Raw genomic sequence first — 19,851 nt, 5'->3', positions numbered from 1 at the left:
CTTCAGGTGCTACTTGTGAGCAGTAGTCGCCATCCAGACCGATGGATTGTTCCCGGAGGAGGCATGGAGCCCGAGGAGGAGCCAAGTGTGGCAGCAGTCCGTGAAGTCTGTGAGGAGGTATGCATGGAGAAGAGAGGGCACAGCTGTGCCTTGTAGTGGTGAACCTGTCCTGGCCATGCAGTTCTTTAATTTATCACCACTCACTGAATAAACATGCTCATGACCACAGAATGATGGCATTCAAGTGTTACCATGTGCCTCCTTGATTAAAGGGGCAATTGGGTTATGACATGGTAATGTTTATCAGGCACGCTATGGAGAAGCAGCTTGTAGTAACTATATCTAATTATACCAGACATTCCTTTGTGACCTCTCATGAATCTGTTCCAACATTGTCTCTGTTAACCTGTGGCAGAAGATAGAATCAAATAGTTCTTTAGACCTAAGAAATAAGAGGAACAGGCAGTACTGGTATAAATGTCTCATTCTCACTAGCCTTTGCATGAGGAGGAGGAAGCCCTTTTTCTCCTGGCCTTTTGAGCCCTGGGCCAGGAATGGTGGCTGCAGCAACAATTCTCTTAGCCAGAAGCTGTTACCGGTGCACCTCAAGAGATGCTAGTATCTTCTTTTTTATTTAGTCAGGTGATGTTCAACATACATGTATTGAGTTCCTCGGCCATGCCTGATATGTGTAGCTACACACTCCAGAATGAAGAGTCAGAAGAAATAAAATCTTGGACCCTTAATTCCCTTACTTCAGGAGTTTATAATCCAGTTGGGGAAACTGAAAAATAGCTTGCAATTCAAAACCAGGAGGAAGGAACTAATGTTTCTCAAGGAGCTCTTGTGCCATCATGCCCTGCTCTGCTTATGTTATCTCATTTAGGACTTATAACTTGGTAGTGTCAGTTTTTATCACCTCTGTTTACTTGCCCTGGCCACACAGCCGGTGCTTTATTTCTTTGTTCCAGAAAGGAATTTAAGACTGATTCTAAGGACATTTGAAATAACACTTAGACCAAGTCTAAATTTGGGTCCAGCCATTGCTGAAGTCCCTCCTAGGCTAATCTTACCCACAGGATTGCTTTCTTTGCTCTGGACTCCTACAAGACTTAAATCGCCTATGTCTCTCTCATTTTTCCATGTATCTGGTATCCATAGAATTAGATCATGTCTCCTACTTAATGTCCTCCCTTTCTGTGTCTAGTACTCAGCGAGGTGAGAAGAAAGTGAGTAATACGTGCTTCTGTGATAGATGGATTGATGGTTGGACCAACAAAAGTACTGAAAAAGTACCCAAATTGGAAATTACCAGAGTATAGGAAGTTATAAACATTGACAGAGAAGATGTGAGAAGGTGTTCTATATATAAGAAACTGTGTTTAGAGTGGGTGGTGAGAAGACTAACCTGGGTAGAACCAAATGAAATCAAGAATGGGGTATAATGAAAAGCACATTGACGTGGTTTCTGATTGTGATTCTTTGAGTTAATGGCTGTATGACCTATGAGAAAATAATAAACTCTCTGGACTTTGGCCCCTTGTTTGAATACCTTCCCATCTTCTCCACCGCTGGGGGTGGGAGAGGGGTGTTTGAGGTTCAAATGAGAACAAACATACATGTCTTCTGTAAATTATATATCACTCTGTCAATTAGGATCTATGCAACTGAAAACAGTAACATGCCCCTTGTTGTTTAACAGGTTTATTATATCATGTAATAAGTCCCAGGTTGAGTAACTCAGCAATGTTATGAACCCTGGTTTTTCTCATCTTTCTATTCTGCCATTCTTGGTACATTGGCTTTTGTTCTCAAGCTTGTCACCTTGTGGTCATAGATGACTGCCATAGCTCAAGCCTCACTTACTCCTTTTGAAGGCAGGAAGCGCAGTTTCTCCTGATAGGTCTTTTTTTTGGAGGGGGTGGAAGGGGGAGAAAACCTTCCCCCTGAAGTACCCCCAGCAGGATATTGTGTCTGGTGTCACAGAGGTGTTTCACATGCCCATGCTTCACCCATTCCTGTCAAGGGGAATGGCGGTTCCATGTTTAAATTAACAGAGCCTTCATCCTTTGGAGTTTGGAAAGGAACACTTTCCTTTAGCACCTCAGAGGTTGAATATGTGTAAAAAAGCAGGGCTTTGGCAGCAAAAAAGAAGGAAGTTAATGATTTTGAGGTAGGCAACCAACATGTCCTCCACAATTGCTAAACAAATTGAAGGTATTATTCCTGAATGAGTAATAGTTGTAGTTGTTATACCTTTAGTAACCAGTAGAAAAACGTAGTACTTGGCCTCAAGTAGCAGAGGCGATGGCAGCGAAAAAAGAATATCCTCAGAGGCTGTACACTGTTGGGCAGGGTAACTCATGACATCTAAGCATCGATTAAGCATCTAAGCCATTTAAACTTGAACTAACTTAAAACAATTTAAGAAACAATAGAAAGATAAAATTTTTAGTGTAGTTTCAGAGAAATTTACTTAGAATATGGCAATATGTGTTTATTCTGTAGTGTAAAAGAATTACATTATATGTAATTTTAGAATGGAAAATAATTATTATTCAGGCTTTACCATGTTTGTCTTGTCACAGATAGAAGGTAGATGTAGAGAGATGAATGTAAGTCCATTAGAGCAGAGGCTCTCAAATTTGTGCATGTATCAGAATCACGTGGCAGATTATAAGAACCCAGATTGCTGGGCTCTACTCCCAGAGTTTCTCATTCTGGCTGGGGATAAGGCCCAAGAATATGAATTTTTAAGAAGTTCCTAGGTGATACTGATGTTGCTTCTCCAGGCATCATGCTTTGACAACCACAGGCTTAAGCCATTGGCAGCACTCCCATTCCCCTGGTTAGTCAGATCCAAGGGAAAGAGCTGAGAACCTTCTAAAATGGTTTCCTCAGGTAAAACAAGAGATGCTTGAGAAAAAAGTTTCTTGTGTTCATGGACAGTATGGAGTCTACATGTGGTATATGGAGCTGTGGCAGTCTTGTTGACTCTCAGGGGAGGGAGCGTTCGTTAGTTCGAAAGACAAACCTACACATTGAGGGTGGAAAGAAGGTAGTTCTTTAAGGTAGTTAACCCACAGAACCAACCCTAGAGCTAGCTGCCTTTCCTGGGAGCTTTTCCCTGAGTGAAATAATGTGTTTTAACTGTTTAAGCCAGTGGTTCCCAAGCTTTGCTGATCATTAGAGTCACCCAAGGATCTTGAAAAAAATCCCAATGCCCAGACCATACTTCAGACCAATTAAATCATAATATCTAGGAATGAGACTCAGACATTATTATTTCTTTTAAAGCTTCCCAGGTTTTCCAGTGTGCAACCAAGTTTAGAATTAGTGGTTTAAGCGAGGGCTTCAAACTAGTTCCTTCCGGTTCGAACCCCTGCTGAAAATTTGCCTTTCTAACAAGTTACCAGGCAATGATATTGATGCTGGTTAGGGACCAGTTCTGAGAACCACTGGTAGAGCAGTGGTTCTCAAAATGCATTATACGTAAGAATCACCTGGGAATCTTGTTAAAATGTAGATTCTGATTCAGTAGAGAGCCCTGGTGGCAAAGTGGTTAAGAGCTATGAATGCTAACCAAAAGGTCGGCAGCTCAAATTTACCAGCCATTCCTTGGAAACCCTATGGGGCAGTTCTGCTCTGTCCTGTAAGGTCACTGTGAGTTGATGGCCTTGATTCAGTATATCTGGGGTGGAAATGAAAATTCTTAGCAGGGGCACTGACTAGACCGAACCTGTTCAAAGCCCTGGCTTAAGCCAAGGGTAGGCAGACTTTTTCCATGAGTTTTTAAGGCTTTTTTGGCTACACAGCCTCTGTCACAACTACCTAACTGTGCCATTGTAGCGTAAAAACAGTATATAATTGAATGGGCATGGCTGTGTTCCAATAAAACTTTATTTACAAAAACAGTGGTGAGCTGATCCCTGGTTTAAGCCCTTGCTACTCAGGGGTGGGGTACTCAGAGTGTGATTGGTGAACCAGCAACATCAGCATCATCAGGAGTTTGTATATAAACTTAATAAGATTTTCAACGTAAAATCACAAGCCAGAAATAAGTTATTCAGTTATACTTTTTAAGTTGACATTAAGATAGACCAATTTCTTTTAAACATTACAAAATCACAAATATGCCTGGTTTCCATCTTAACACAAAAATATTTTTACTTTGACTCTTAAACATTTCTATAATTAATTATAAATATTTTCAGGATTGAAAGATTCTTACACTAAAAAAAATGACCCTTCCAGTTAAATGAGACCATGACTCTGAGGGTGACTCGATAGGACACACTGACCCAGTTCACTGTTGTTCCCTCAAGGGTGGAGTCCACACAGGTTAGAATGAATGTTGAGTGAGCCAGTCTGAGTATTTAAATGTCAAACCCAGCTAACTTTTAACTTTGCGCTTCAACTTGAAGGTTATTTCCTTCATGAAGTCTATCTGATTCCTCCTAGTAGGTTTGTTTTCTATTGCAGTCTGTACTTCTCGCATCATAGTATGTATATGCTTTATTGATGTTGTTTAATTTTCTTTCTGTCACCAACCTACTTACCTTCTGGCGAAACTTTACAGTTCCTGACTTTGTTTAATCGAGTACCGTTCTTTCCTACTCCATGTTAAATACCCAGCATATAGCATATAGCAAGTGCTTAATACAATAAATGTTGTAGACTGAGACTGGAGGGACCCCAGAAGACATGGCCCCCAGAATCTGTTAGCCCAGAACTGAAACCATTCCTGAAGCCAGCTCTTCAAAGATTAGCCTGGGCTATAAGACATAAAGTGATAACTCGTGAAGACAGTGCCTCTTAGGTACATGAGACTAAATGGGCAGCTCCTGTCCAGAGGCAAGATGAGAAGGCAGAAAGGGACAGGAGCTGGTTGAATAGACAGGGGAAATCTGGGGTGGAAAGGCGGAGTGTGCTGTCACATTATAGGATCACATAACAACGTGTGTATAAATTTTTGTATGAGAAACTAGAACTGTAAACTTTCACTTTAAGCACAATAAAATAAATAAAACAAATGTTTTAATTATTGACCTGACCACTTAGGGCACCTACGTAAGTGCAGTTGAGGTAGGCCTTTTCAGGTTGTCAGGAGCAGGCATGTTCTCCAGGCCCCTCAGTTAAGTGAGGAAAACATGACACTGTCACAGCAGCTGCCCAGCCAATCTGCATACACCTGGGAACTTAGGCCCCAGTGCGCAGGCAGGCTTCATTCACAGTAGATAGAAAGACCGGTAGATAGAAAGACCGTGGGAATGCAGTGTAGCTCGGAGGGAGTGTGATGTAGCTGCGGGGAGGGGTGCCTGGTGGCTGGAGGGAATGCAGGGCTAGCTCAGGGGTGTCCTTGCAGCTCAGGGGAGAATGCAGAGTAGCTCAGGGAGCCTGGTGACTACACCAGTGATTCAGCCCCTCTCTTCCACTGTGGAGAACCTGTCTTTCTGCTCTCTTAGCCTCCTGGCTACTGCTTTTGACTTTTTGTTTTGTGTTTTTCCTCCCTTGTGTACCACTCACCTGTCTGTTGATTATGTGTCTCACATTCAGCTCTCCCAAGAGAGAGGGTCTCATTGGTTTTGCCTAGTTACAATCTAATGTGTTTATTTTGTTATTAGAAAAATCTTCTGTGTAAACATGAATGAGATTATTTAGTTTATTATGTCGTTGTGAGACCTGGATACCAGTAAACTCAACCTGTTCTGAAGGTTTCTGTAACCCAGCTTAAAAATTTCTGCGTATTGGCCGAATTTCAGAAACAGATAAATGTGTAACGCTAAAAACATTATCAACCATATTTAAAGGGCTAAAAATAATTCCCTTTTGTAGATTGGTCTCCATTTCTTAGCTGCTTATAGTCAAAATCATATTCTAGTGACCCCTCAAAGGGCCAGGAGGACTAAGCTTTCTCCAGGGCCTGCCAGTGGGCCTCGGTGACAGTCCATCTCTAGCCCAGGATAGCAAGGCTTGTGCCAGCCTTGTTATAGTTTCTCTGTAATAAAAAAGAAAGGCACCTCTTTGTGTGGTTTTCAGAGCTGTTCTTTCTTGGTAATTCAGTGGAAAAGGTAAAAATGTTGGCTGACAGGGAAGAAAGAGACAAGCTGGGTCTGAAACCACTCTGTCTTCTGTTCATCTATTAATGTTTCTGGTGTTTTTTTTTTTTCAACCCATTCTCATCTCAACCACACCAAGAGTATTATAAAGATCATAGAACCTATGAAAGCAGAAGGAGAAAATTATGTGCATACCTTCACCTGCATCCTCTTCATGGAAGACAAGGATGGTTACCTTATGCCTTTAGGGAGGTGTAATCCATGATGATAATTGAGAATGTGTGGCTAAAGGCCAGTTTCTTTCTTCCACTGTTTCATGTCTGGGCAAGGCCCACACCCATGGAACCATATTCAGCATATAAACTATAAAGAATTTGTAGGCAACCTGGTAATTAGCCTGTGATACAGACCTAGCTTTAAAAATGTCTAGTGTATTCTCTGTGACTTATATCCTAATATCACAGGCCTAAGCTGCTCCTCTTGTTCTTCACCTGTCGCTTTGCCACATAAATTTGCCTTCTTGGAGACAGCTTTACTTTAGGTTAATAATGTCTTCTTCGGCTTCCCTATACCTTGTTTCCCTCCCTCAAGTTTTTACTGTACATAAAAATTTTGTAGCCAACGATGTTTGACTTAATTCAGCTTTATGAAAGAAAGTTTATGAAATCCCTGGATGCTTAACTCTAGTACCAAGAATCATGGTTGCCCTCCTAATGGCACCTAAGAAGTTCAGAGTTGCTTCTCAATTATCTGTAAAACCAAAATCCAAACCCATTTCCATCAAGTCAATTCTTATTCATAGCGACCCTAATAGGACAGAGTGGAACTGCCCCATAGGATTTCCGAGGCTGTAATCTTTATGGAAGCAGACTGCCACGTCATACTCCCACAGAGCAGTTGGTGGGTTTGAACTGCCAACCTTTCGGTCAGTCTGTCAAGAATTTATCATAACCCTTCTTGATCCCATTTGTGTTTTGAGAAGAAAAAAAAAAAATTTTTTTTTCTGAACATGGGAAATACCATAGTAAACTTTATTTTAAAATCTATGTCTTAACCCAAATCCTGTACCATGTATTCCCTTTCCCTGTAAAAAACGGTTGTGTTCTTTATCACCTGTGTCAACCAGGAAGCTCCTTGTGGTATCTCAGAACTATCCTAACAGGAAAGCATATTTCATGTCTCATGTTATACATGCATAGAGCATTTTAAAAGTCTGTGAATACTTGGGAATAATTTAAGATATTCTTTTGCACTTTTTTTTTTTTCCTTTTAAGCTCTTAAATGTTTGACTCTATTTGGAGTGGAAAAGAAGTGAAAGCTTAGTGTAACTGTGTTGTCTTTTTCCTCTTGACTTTCCAGTCTGAGCAGTTGTGACTGGAAACTGGAGAGGTGGGGCATCACAATAGTTATTAGGGAAAGAACATGATTATTACTTTTTTTTTTAATCCAGAACTTTAATCACAAAATAGATATCATCTAGTAGAAAAACTTTAAAATGTGAATAATAAGAATACTTTTCTGTCATTTTGGCACAATAAGTAAAAAAAAGGTTAGGGAATTATGGGGGAAGTAATAATACTGACCAGGGGTCCCATTTCATAAGCCTGTAGAGAAGGGGATGGTTATGGCAGTAGACATGGCTACAACAGGCTAGTCAGGAGGCAGACCCTGCTCAGGCCCCATAGTTGTCAAATGGCAGTTAAGACCTAGTGTTGTCAGATCTCTGATGTTTCAAGAGAAGTTTGAAAACTGAATTTTCAGGTGAGATCTATACTTTCATTGTAGGTAACTAATTATAATTTTTTTCTTTTAAAATGTTATTCAAAATAATGTACACATACAGATTAAAAATAATAACAATAATAATATTACTAAAAGGCAAATAATGAAAAACAAACTGTTCTTCATTAGGTGACTGTCAGATCCACTGAGAGGTTTGAGATTTTTACTTTATTTTGAATTACAAACTGATTAACTCCAACTTCTTGGGGAAAAAAAAAATTTTTTTTGGCTTTTTCAATATCCTAAATATGGAAGTATTTCACTGTTTAATGAAAATGTTAAGATGAGAAAATGTATCCACGTTTGTATAAATTGTTATAACTCAACCCCATTTGTTTAAAAGTTGGCTTTATTTGGCATTACCTGGACTTCAGTTATTTAATTTTAAAGGATTTAAAATTGCACGAATATAAATTATCATTAATGACATGTATGGCTATGTGCACCTATAGATTTATCTTAAAACTAGGTACGAAGGTAAGTATAGAATTTTTCTCTATGTATTGAAGTTTTTCGAAATGAAAAGTTGGATAGAAAATGGAAGTATTTACTGTGTGCCAACCCTCTTCAAAACATTGAGCCAGAAACTATGAAGTACAATGAAACGATGGGTGCCACCTTCTACAAGATAAATTGCATTTTTGTAGGTATTACCGTGGTCTTCGAAGGAGCCCTGGTGGCACAGTGGTTAAGCGCTCAGCTGCTAACAGAAAGGTTGGCAGTTTGAACCCACCAGCTGCTCTACAGGAGAAAGATGTGGCAATCTGCTGCCATAAGGATTTACAGCCTTAGAAAACCTATGGGGCACTTCTGCTGTGAGTCAGAATCAACTTGATAGCGACGGGTTTTACCACGCTCTTTGTTTTTACTTGGTAGGAAGACAGTTTTAGTTCTTCTGGTCACAGCACTATAATATATAAGAATCATGTCTTTTAGTACGTTCATGTTATGATCTCTTCTGATAATTTATTTTTTAAAGAATTTAATGGGAAATATGACTCAGTGATAAAATTTCAGGAATGTCTCTGTTCACATAAGATAGACATAATTTTTTTGTGTGAGGAAGCGTGTTTATTCTGCTGTCCTAAGAATACATATACTCAGAAGTATAGCAAAATAATTTAAAAGCTTATCCATGGAGAAAACAATTTTGAATATATAATTATAAAATATACAGAGAAAACATACCACGTTGTCAGAAGACGTGGGTGTGAGGCTGTCTTATGTTTGAGGACAGAATGAATCCTGCAGATCTCTGGCGTTACCTTTCACGCCCTTAAGTAAATCCGTATTGAGTCTCCTGTTTCTGGCAGCTGACATCTTAGAAAGGGCCTTTCCTCTCAGTTGCAAAGGAAGCCTTGGCATAGACGTTGCCTCCACTGAAGGGCCTGACTGAGGCTCCTCGTGATAATCCCTGTTCTCAGCTTTTGCTCTGCGCTCAGGTGGCCGGGAGTGTAATCCAAACCCTGGCCCCAGAGCGAGGCCTCTCTTTTCATCTTACGAAATGGTAAATGGCTACTCCAGAGTTGAACTTCCATAGTTGCTTCTCTGGTCATCCTTAATATGACAGAGTTCTTAGTGACTGTCATTTCGATTTTTGTATAAGTAGTAAATACTATCTGCTTTATTGAAAGTGGTACTCATAATGTTACATATTGTGTCAGTGACTAGTTTAAATATATAATTGCTTTTACCTAGGAAATGTCACCAGAGTGGTTTGTAAATATTTTAATCTTAAAAATAGAAACAGAATATAATCTGATAGGGCTCTTATTCTGAGTGTTCTAAGTGTTCCTTCTAAGCACTTAGTGATGCTCTTAGTGTGGTCAGGTTTGATCACTGATTAAGCTGGTGAGCACTAGAGCTCACCCATTTTTCTGATTACACAAGCAATGTTTCTAGTAGAACGAAAGGACAGAAAACATAAAATGTAATGCATATTTCCCTGTATATTTTTTACACAATGTGGACATTCTGACAAAGAGGCAAGTAAAAAGAATAAAATTTAAAATTTTCATACTTACCAGTAGTAACATATTTCCTTCTGTGTGAGTTTTTACCTGTCAGCCTTCCTTCTTGACTATGAGCTTCTCACGGGTATTCTCAAATATCAAACAGGGAAGTGAACTGGGAGGTTCATAAAAAATGTAAATTAATATGTGGGCAGCTCCTGTCTGGAGAGGAGATGAGAGGGCAGAGGGGGTCAGAAGCTGGCCGAATGGACACAAAAATAGAGAGTGGAGGGGAGGAGTGTGCTGTCTCATTAGAGGGAAAGCAACTAGGAGTATCTAGCAAGGCATGTATAAATTTTTGTATGAGAGACTGACTTGATTTGTAAACTTTCACTTAAAACCCAATTAAAAAATTTTTTTAAAAAATTTTTTAAATACATGTGTATGTAAATACCTGTATGGCCATGGGAGGGGGGATTGAAAAAATATATAAATTAAAAAGAGGAGGCATTTTTTTTGCTGTCATTTTCTATCCCTTCTGCCTCTCTCTAGTTACAGGCTTGGAGACCTTGGCCAAATTTTATAAGTCTGTGTCTCTTAGTTTATATCTGAGCCCAATGTTTTCACAAGGGCAGAGGTCTTTGTCTTGTTCACTGCTGTGTCCCTAACACCTAAAAAATTACTGGCACATAGTGAGTGCTTTGTAAATAGGGGCAGAGGGAAGGAGGAAAAGAGGAAGGAAGAAAGATTTTCAAATTGGGTTAAGAAAGTGAAAGATTAGACAGAGACCTCTTCTTCCTGGTGCTCAGCGTATTGACCAGCAGTCTAGCTCATTGGTTATAAAAATTTTGGAAAGTTAGAAGAGATCACAGAAAACATGAAGTCTGTACAACAGATTGTTTCAGATGTTATAACTATATCAACAAAGCCTTGCCTGCAGGGACAGGGAAATATCTTTTAAAGAATTATGGTTATGATACATGTTAAATATAAGTACATTTTGCTGAGGAAATTACTAGATTCAATGTAATTTAATAATAAACATTTCGTATCTGTTTTTATAAAAATAAGGAACTCAAATCTTAGACATCTTGTTGAGGTCTATAAATATATTTTCTATGAACCACAAATTCTGTAAGAATTTTTAAATTTTGTGGTTTTACAAAAAAAGACCAGATTTACTGGCCTGACAGAGACAGCAGAAACCCCGAGAGTATGGCCTGGCCTCCGGATACCCTTTTAGTTCAGTAATGAAGTCACTCCTGAGGTTCACCCTTCGTCCAAAGTTAGACAGGCCCATAAAACAAAACAAGACTAAAGGGACACACCAACCCAGGAGCAAGGACTAGAAGGCAGAAGGGAACAGGAAAGCTGATAATAGGGAACCCAAGGTTGAGAAGGGAGAGTGTTGACATGTTGTGGGATTGTTAACCAATTTCATAAAACAGTATATGTATTGTTTAGTGAGAAACTAGCTTGTTCTGTAAACCTGCATCTAAAGTTCAACTAAAACAAAAATTGTGGGTTTTAATATTAAATCAGTAGTTATAAAAATAAAATTTCTTTTCCATTCATGTTTTATGATTGAAAGACATTTTTATAAACTAAAATTTTAGTTTCTTCAAACAGTATTTCATAGACTGGGCACAAAGACCCCTTGGGGAACTGAGAATTTATAATCTGAATATTCTAAGAGATGTTTTCATTGTTTTACCTTTAAAATAGTTTTATATGTTACTGTGGTTGGAAATAAAAAAAAAAAAATGCTGATCCTGGAGGAACGAAACTCCATCCCACTAGTTTCTCCTAATGATTTATATAGTAAGTGCCTTTTATTGGTGATGAAATCCCATGGTATTGAGGATGGCAAGTTAATAGTTTCAAAAAACAGATGTAATGTGTTTATACCATAAATAGTAGGTTCAAACATTTACATTTGTGGGAAACGAAATACCTTTTTCTTCCATCTACACACCATTCTGGCTTCATTAGACCGCATCCATACTAAGCAGTCTTGTCTTTCAGATGGGATAGCAGTTGTTAGAAGCCTCCTTGAATACCGCTAAAATGTTTATTTCATTTGGCTCCGTTTTTCTTCGTTTTTACTGCCTTTTGGGATTGAGGAGTAACTTTGGAACATCAGTGGGCAATCAGGGATGCCATCTGAACAACCCGTTTGTCAGTCAAGGGACTTGGTAGGACTCCATGTCAGGCCCTAGAACAGTTTTGGTTTCAAAGTAAGCCATAACAACATTCAAAAGAACCAAGCTTTGAAAGTGGGTTTTTAGAATAGAGAGTGGGGCAGTTAAAGAAGTGAAATGATCATTTTCAACCAAGATGGCCAGAGTTCCTCCATGACATGCTTTAACTGAGACTTATGAGAGCCGAAAGAAAGAAGATCAACTATTTATGACTGTATCACTAACAAAGTTCTGGGTACAAAACTAATTGAGAACATCAGTGTGAGAATATCTCAGACTTGAGACGCCTGAGGGAGTGTGCCTGTCTATATAGGGACTATGATGTTAAGTGAGGTTTATTTTTATAGGATCAGAATCATACTGTTGAAAAAGGACATCAAGAGATTATCTGGGTTAAATCTATACTTCTGGTCAAGCAGAATTAAATTCTGTACTATTTAAGCCTTTTTTTTTTCCTTTTGAATACATATATATAAAAGATACTAGTTTTTGTAGATTATCTAAATGAGTAATTTTGCTTTTGGAAAAAAAGTATTGCCATTAATGCCATCCAACGAGAGGCCACTACACACCTATTAGAATAGCTAGAATAAAAAATGGATGATACTATACCTGTAAAAAGTTGAATTGGCATAAGTTGTGTGATATATTTACAACAATGACCAAAAAAAGAGTATCCACTGAGGCTGGTTATATACAACCAAAAAACCTCATGGGATTTGGTTCCTTGGTTTGGAAGTTTAAGGTCATGATTTCATGGGACATCCTGGTTAATTGGCCTAATAATGTGCTTACCTTCTAGTTCATTTCACAGTGCCTGGGGTCTTAAAAGCTTGCAAACAGCCATCCAAGGCAAGAAAATTAGTCTTTATTTGCCTAGAGCAACAAAGGAAGGAGAGTCAGGAGTAGGAGGCAGATATAGAATGTGTGACTAATTGCCTCCATGAACAACTGCCTCCTTTGCCATGAGACCAGAAGAACTGGATAGTCCCTCAGCTACCATTACTGAACATTTTGATCAAAGATTCTATAGAAGAATCCTGATCAAAAGGGGGAAAATGCAGAACAGAATTGAAAATTCTCATGGACTCCAGACTTTCCGGAGCCGTGGAGGCTGGATGAACTCCTAAAACTATTGCCCTGAGATAATCTTTAAAACTTAAACCAGAAGTATCCCCTGAAGTCTTCTTAAAAACCAAATAATAATCTAGCTTAACTAGTAAGAAATGTCTGTCTTGAGCACTATGCTCTTTTAAGAACTATCTGTATGGGACCAAAGTGACAGTAGCAACTCAAAAGATTAGATAGGAACCTTAGGGGGCAGGAAGTTTATGTTAATGGGAGAGGAACAACTCAGAAGAGGGTGAGAATGGTTGCACAACTTGAAGAAGGTAATCAGTGTCACCGAATTGTACATGTAGAAACAGTTGAATTGGTGTGTATACTCCGAACAACAACAACAAAATACGTTTTGTGTGTGTGTGCGTGCTTTTGTAAATACCAAACAGCATTCAAGGAGCCCTGGTAGTACAGTGGTTAAGCATTCAGCAGCTAACTGACAGGTCAGTGGTGTGAACCCACCAGGCACTCCACAGGAGAAAGATGTTGCAGTCTGCTCCCTTGAAGATTACAGCCTTGGAAACTCTGTGTGGTGGTTCTAGTCTGTCCTTAGGGTTGCTGTGAGTCAAAATCAACTCAATGGCAAAGGGGCTTTGTTTTGCTTGTTTTTGTTTTTTATTTTATTTTATTTTAATTGTGCTTTAGGTGAAAATTTACAACTTAGGTTAATTTCTCGTATAAAAATTTGTACATATATTGTTCTGTGACATTAGTTGCTATCCCCACAATGTGACAGCACACTCACGCTTTCCACCCTGGGTTCCCTGTGTCCATTCAACCAGTTCCTGTCCCTGCCTGCCTTCTCATCCTGGCTCCGGGCAGGAGTTGCCCATTTGGGCTCATGTATCTGATTGAACTAAGAAGCACACTCCTCACATGTATTATTTTTTTATTTTATAGTCTTGTCTAATCTTTGTCTGAAGAGTAGGCTTCAGGAATGGTTTTAGTTCTGGGTTAACAGGCATTCAGGGGCCATAGTTTCAGGGGCTCTTCCAGTCTCTGTCAAACCATTAAGTCTGTTCTTTTTACACAAATTTGAGTCCTGCTTTGCACTTGTCTTCCAAACCATCCAGGACTCTCTCTTGTGTTCCCTGTCAGGGCGCTGGTTGGTGGTAGCTGGGTACCATCTACTTCTTCTGGTCTCTTTAGCCCTCTTGGGCTAATGTGTTCCTTGTGTCTTTGGTGTTCTTCATTCTCCTTTGCCCCAAGTGGGTTGGGACCAATTGAGGCATCTTAGATGGCTGCTTGCAAGCTTTTAAGACCCCAGATGCCACTCACCAAAGTGGGATGGAGAACATTTTCTTAATAAACCTTGTTATGCCAATTGACCTAGATGTTCCTCGAAACTATGACCCCCAGGCCCCAGCCCCAGGCGCTGTGCCCTTCAGAGTGTTTGGATGTGTTCAGGAAACTTCTTAGCTTTTGCTTTGGTTCAGTTGTGCTGACTTCCCCTGCAAAATGCAAAAAAAAAAAAAGGATGATGCCATCGAGCAGCAGATTGAGAGGGAGGTGTAGTGTTAGTTCTTGCTGCTTTGGAATGAACTGTTTGTTTCTACTGGGTAAATTGAATATATACAACATTAAATGTTTCAGGAAGAACAAGATCACCTTTATGGTGACATTTGGCAAAACTGAAATGTTCTTTTATCATTTCAAACAAATTATCAGCCCTGCCTTTAAAATAAAAGCTAGATTATTGTTAAGAAAGAAAATTTGAGAAGCCTATCAGGTAAAAACCACCAGAATTAAGATTACTGGACCAGCTTTTCTGAAATGTTTGTTTCTCCCCTTCCACTCCCCTCCCTTTTTTTAAAACTGATCCTTCATACTGACTGTTCAGGTTTTCAGGTAGTCTGGAAGACAGAAGATTTATGTAATATTCTTTTTAGTAATTGCAAATACAAAAAAAATTTTAAGATTCTATTTAAATAGCTTGCCCTCCAGAAGGTGTCTTAATTTCTTCTCCCAGCAGCACAGATGAGAAATAAGGCTGGTAGGTACACAGGCTTTGGGATCAGACACACCTCAGTTCAAGTCCTTGTGCTGCTGCTTAACTGCATGGTATTGGCAAATGATTTATCATCTCTAGGCATCACTTTTCTTATCTGGAACATAGAAGTCATGACAACACCTGCTTCATAGGTAGATATGTAAGAAATCAAATACCAGCTATTATCATTAGGAGAAAAGATTAGTAATTTACCCTGAATCACACGGGTGAGGATGAACTGAACCCTCAGGATTGTCCCCAAATCAGTAAGGGTAATGGACTATATGAGCAATTTAGGTTGGAGAGCTTCCTTTAAACATGTAGTTAGGAAAGAAACTTTATTTATATATATATATTTGACATAAGTTTAATTTTTTGGCATTGTTTTATGCTCACATAGTGACCCTGTGTGACAAAGTAGAATTGCCCCATAGGGTTTCCCAGGCTGTAACCTTTATGGGAGCAGATCACCAGGTCTGTCTCCTTCAGAGCCACTGGTGGGTTCCAACTGTCAAACTTTCTGTTAGCAGCTGATTGCTTAACCATTGCACCAGCAGGGCTCCCTAAAGGTACACTGCAGTTAGCTTACTTTTATTATAAATAACTACTCCTAAGTTATTTTTCAGCCATTAAAAAAAAAAAAAAAACTCGGGCTAAAAGCAAAGATATCTTTTACTCGATTTGGCTGTCTTCATTATCACACTTAATTGAATGCCACCCATTGATGAGTCATTAATTCAGTGGCTCAGACTAGAGATTAGAATCTGCCCTCTTAAAGAATATAGCACTATGTTTGAGCTGGTTTGTGTTGGAACCCTGAATAGAGGCTGAATTACTGGGAGAGGAGCCAGTCGCCTTCTGCTAAATGAATTGAGTCCAGAAGACTCTTCCAAACAGTTGTATTTGCTTTCCCATCCAACTCCACATTCCAGGAAAGGACTTTTACTCATTAGGAAGTATATCCACAGCTTTATTTTCCGTTGACTCCAACACAATTCACAGTGGCTTCAGCATTACTAAATGTAACCCTTGCCTCTGGAGATTCTACAGTCACTAAGCTATCAGCAGCAGCCAGTGGCTCTGGACAGGTCTAGCTTACCTGGCTGAGGTGCCACCTAACAGCTTCTTTTTAATTCAGTGAATTTACAAATGCAAAATGCCTAGCACCACACTGTACTGTACTGTGCTGTACTGCACGGGAAGTAAATTCAAGAACCCTGATTCTAATTCATCTTGAAAGGTCCCTGAGTCGCTCAAATAAAAAGCCGAGTTTCCAAGTTAAATCTCGATAAAAAGAACTTGGTTACACTTAAATTTGCTAATTAATAGATACACATACAAAAACAGAAACAAGAAGAATAAATAACAAATTCAGATGAGTAGTTGCCTCTGTCAGGGGGTGGAAAAGTATACAAGGGGCTTCAGTTGTAGCACTAATGTTTTAGTTATTAAAAAAAAAAAATCGAACACAAAATGGCATGTTAGTATTTGACAAAGCTGGGTAGTGGTGGCATGAATGTTTATTATTTTCTTTACTTCACTGATGATTGAAATATTTCATTTAAAAAAACAACCCTGTGATGGGGTTACACTGGTTTCCCATCTGCTTCCATGTGTCTTTACTGTGATTCCTTCCTTCTGTAATTGCAAAGCTTGCCAAGTGCCAGAAAGTTACATGTATCAAAGGCCATGTGTTTTTTGCTCATGGGTTTCCTCATAGGAAGCACTTGCATTAGAGTTGCTCCTCTGAGTTCCTTTTGGAAGGAACTTTGGGCTTATTTCTTTAATATGGGAAGCTTTTACCTTACAGTTCCCTTGAGTGTCCAGAATTTTGTTGTGGGACACTCAAGTCTTTGTCAGAGAGCCACCTTTTAAATCCGAGGGCAGGAGGAGTAGCAGGGGACTTTCAGCTACCAGTAACAATATACCTGACTAAAGGCAGCTTCAACAACATCAGTTATTTTTCTCACGTAAGAAGTCTAGACGTTGGCAGGTACCGAGTTGCTTCGGTAGCTCAGCAGCGTCAGGGCTTTGGGTCCGCTTCTCATTGATTTTCTTGGCCTTCTTCTCATGGTCACAAGATGACTGTAGCAGCTCCAAGTTTCAGGTCCCCACTTGACAAGCAAGAGAGAATAGGGTTTCTTCTTGTACAGCTCTCTTTATCACGGTAGGAAATCTTTCCCAAAAGCCCCTGAGACATATCCTCTCATGGGCCATTGTCCAGAACTGGGTCGTGTGCCTCATACTGACTGAGGGGAGTGGAATTCCCAAGCCTGGCTTAGGCAGACTTTCTCCAAGAATGTCATGGCCCTCACCTAAACAGAATCAGGGTGCTGGTAGCAAGGAGGAAGGGGGAATGACCATGGTGTCTACCAAAGTGTCCATCTTAGAGTAAAAAATTGGTTTTAGAAGGTGGCAGTCCACTTCATGCCCATCCAAATTAAACAGCAAAGCCAAGTTTTTTGTAGTAAAAGATCATTTTAGGGGCAGGCTCAAAGGCCCCACCCACAAAAGTGCCTCTCTCTGAGGCCTACGTACACACACAACGGGAGACTACTGGAAGGGAAGATGGACCACTGAGGCCTCCCGAGTTGGTCCAGCCCTTTCCAAGATAAATGATCCAGTTCCAGTAAAACACCCCCAAAGAAAAGACATTTGTGGGTTTTTTTAAAGTAGGCAGTTGCTCACATTATTTCTGTTGACTAGACCTGAAGCACTACAATGAATATTTTAACACTCTGAGTTTCAAGGAAGCTTTCACCTCCATTTGGCTGAACAATGAAAGAAACTCCATTTTCTTTGGAGTTCTCACTGCTAACCAAGATGGGCTTTTAAATTAAGACTCCTTCTCTGGATTTGAGGCTTTTGACTTACAAATTGAAATTGTAAATGCTTTCATATGATTTGGGGAAAAGCAGGTCCATACACGCTGGCCCATACTTATATATACCCTGAATCAAATCTTAACCCCAAATGTCTGAGCCAAATATCTGTCAGATGTGACCCTGACACCTACCCAGACCTGCATGCAGCAATCATGTGAGAGATAAAAATAACTGACTCTCAGATTGCTTGGGCAGCACTTGGGAGAGAGCTAGGAGCTGAAAGTTAGACTCAGGGTTAGGGAGAATATGTGAAAAAGTAAGGTGGTTAAAGTGAACCCTGTGTTGGAGGACCTTGGCCTAATAGGAGTTGTTGTGTTTATCAGCACCATGACTTTAAACAACTGAAATCATTTTTCGTACTAGAAGAGAGTCTCTTTCTGATAAAACTACTAATCCCAATTTTAAAAGCTAGTAAATGTAGGAATATGTCTTTGTTTTTTACGGTGGACTCACTAGTAGGATTACTTTAAATAAAATTCTGCCAAGTAGATCCCCTGAGTATTAGTATAAAACCTGAAAGAAAGACTAAGGGACAAATAAAATTATTAGCCTCTACAAATCGAAGATTAATGGCAGCATTATTTGATTTACACTAAGCTGCTCAATAATGAATCTATTTCATAAATAAAGGTGCTTTTATGTTTTTCCCAACTGCCTCTGCCACAGAGTAAATCCAGAAGTGACTATTATTAAACAAAAATTTTAAATAAATCATATTGCGTTGTCATAATATTAAGTTGATTTATGCCCTTAAAATTTGGAGATTGTTTCCTTTTCTAAACTTTGGCTTCTTTAAGGAAGAAATTTAGTTGAATAGTAGCTGCTAGAGAGAAGATACTCCCTCTCCGCTTTGCAGAAGAGAAAGGTGAATAATAGCCTCTATAAATCTTTCATCACCACCCCCCATGCCCTGTAAGCTGCACCCATGGCTCTGCTCCCAGGCCCTGTGAGCAGAGGCCCGTGGTGGGAACACATGTGACATGTCCCAGGAGATGATGTGAGCATGCTTGGGCTGCCCAGATCCGGGTGCAGAGTTGGCCTTCCAGCCCAGGCTGGCCTGTCAGCTTGTCCCACTTGTTCAGGCAGCTTCATTGGTTAATTCATAAAGTACAATCTAGCTAGTCTTAGCTTGCGGTGGAGGGCAGTTATTTCTAAAAATGTAGAGAAGTGATTTAAATAAGAAAAGGTAGACATTTCCATTTAAGTAGACTGAAAGCCACGTGGAAAAAAGAATGGATATAAAATAGTGGAGAAAGCAGGCATGTTGGCAGGAGAAAGGAAGATAATTCTTTGCCAGATAATTAGCAAAAACTAATTTTGAAATAAAGTTCACCTAGCAGTCTAGGATTTTTTAATCTGCTTCTGTTGTTTCTATTGGAAACTCTGGTGGTGTAATGGTTAAGAGCTATGGCTGCTAACCAAAAGGTTGGCGGTTTGAATTCACCTGGTGCTCCTTGGAAACCCTGTGGGCAGTTCTGCTCTGTCCTGTAGGGTCGGAATCGACTGGATGGCAGTGGGTTTGGGTTTTTTTAATTATTATTGTTTCTATTATTCAGTATCTCTTAAGAACTTTTAGAGTGTACTCATTTAAATTTTTTGTTCATTCTATAAAAACTTAGTACCTACTCTGTTTAGAAAATATCTTTGCTTTAATTTATTACACAAATAATATCACAGTAGTAATAGAAAACAAGCTGTGGTATTACCCAGGCATTTCTGGTCAAGATGGCATAGTGGGTTTGTTTTTCCCTCATCTCTTCTGTCCAAATGCCCAGGAAAGACAGATAAAATACAAAAAGCAAAAGCCAGAAAGACAGAACGAGGCTCAAAAACGAGGTGAATACCTCCATGGATCTGAAACAG

The 19,851-nt window shown here is 39.5% G+C and overlaps 1 protein-coding gene across 1 annotated transcript in view; it reads left to right on the top strand.

Moving 5' to 3' along the window:
* NUDT3 (nudix hydrolase 3) overlaps positions 1 to 19,851 on the top strand; it is a 97,754-nt gene that overhangs the window by 62,193 nt on the left and 15,710 nt on the right. Inside the window, exon 2 of the mRNA XM_064284723.1 lies at positions 7 to 117. Within this exon, the coding sequence (XP_064140793.1) occupies positions 7 to 117 (111 nt within the window). The remainder of the gene's footprint in view (positions 1 to 6; positions 118 to 19,851) is intronic.

The sequence above is a fragment of the Loxodonta africana genome, chromosome 1 (genome assembly GCF_030014295.1).
Source record: "Loxodonta africana isolate mLoxAfr1 chromosome 1, mLoxAfr1.hap2, whole genome shotgun sequence".
In the NCBI taxonomy this organism is placed as follows: domain Eukaryota; kingdom Metazoa; phylum Chordata; class Mammalia; order Proboscidea; family Elephantidae; genus Loxodonta; species Loxodonta africana.
Note: the sequence above shows the minus strand (reverse complement) of the source record. Positions and strands in the feature narration are given on the sequence as shown.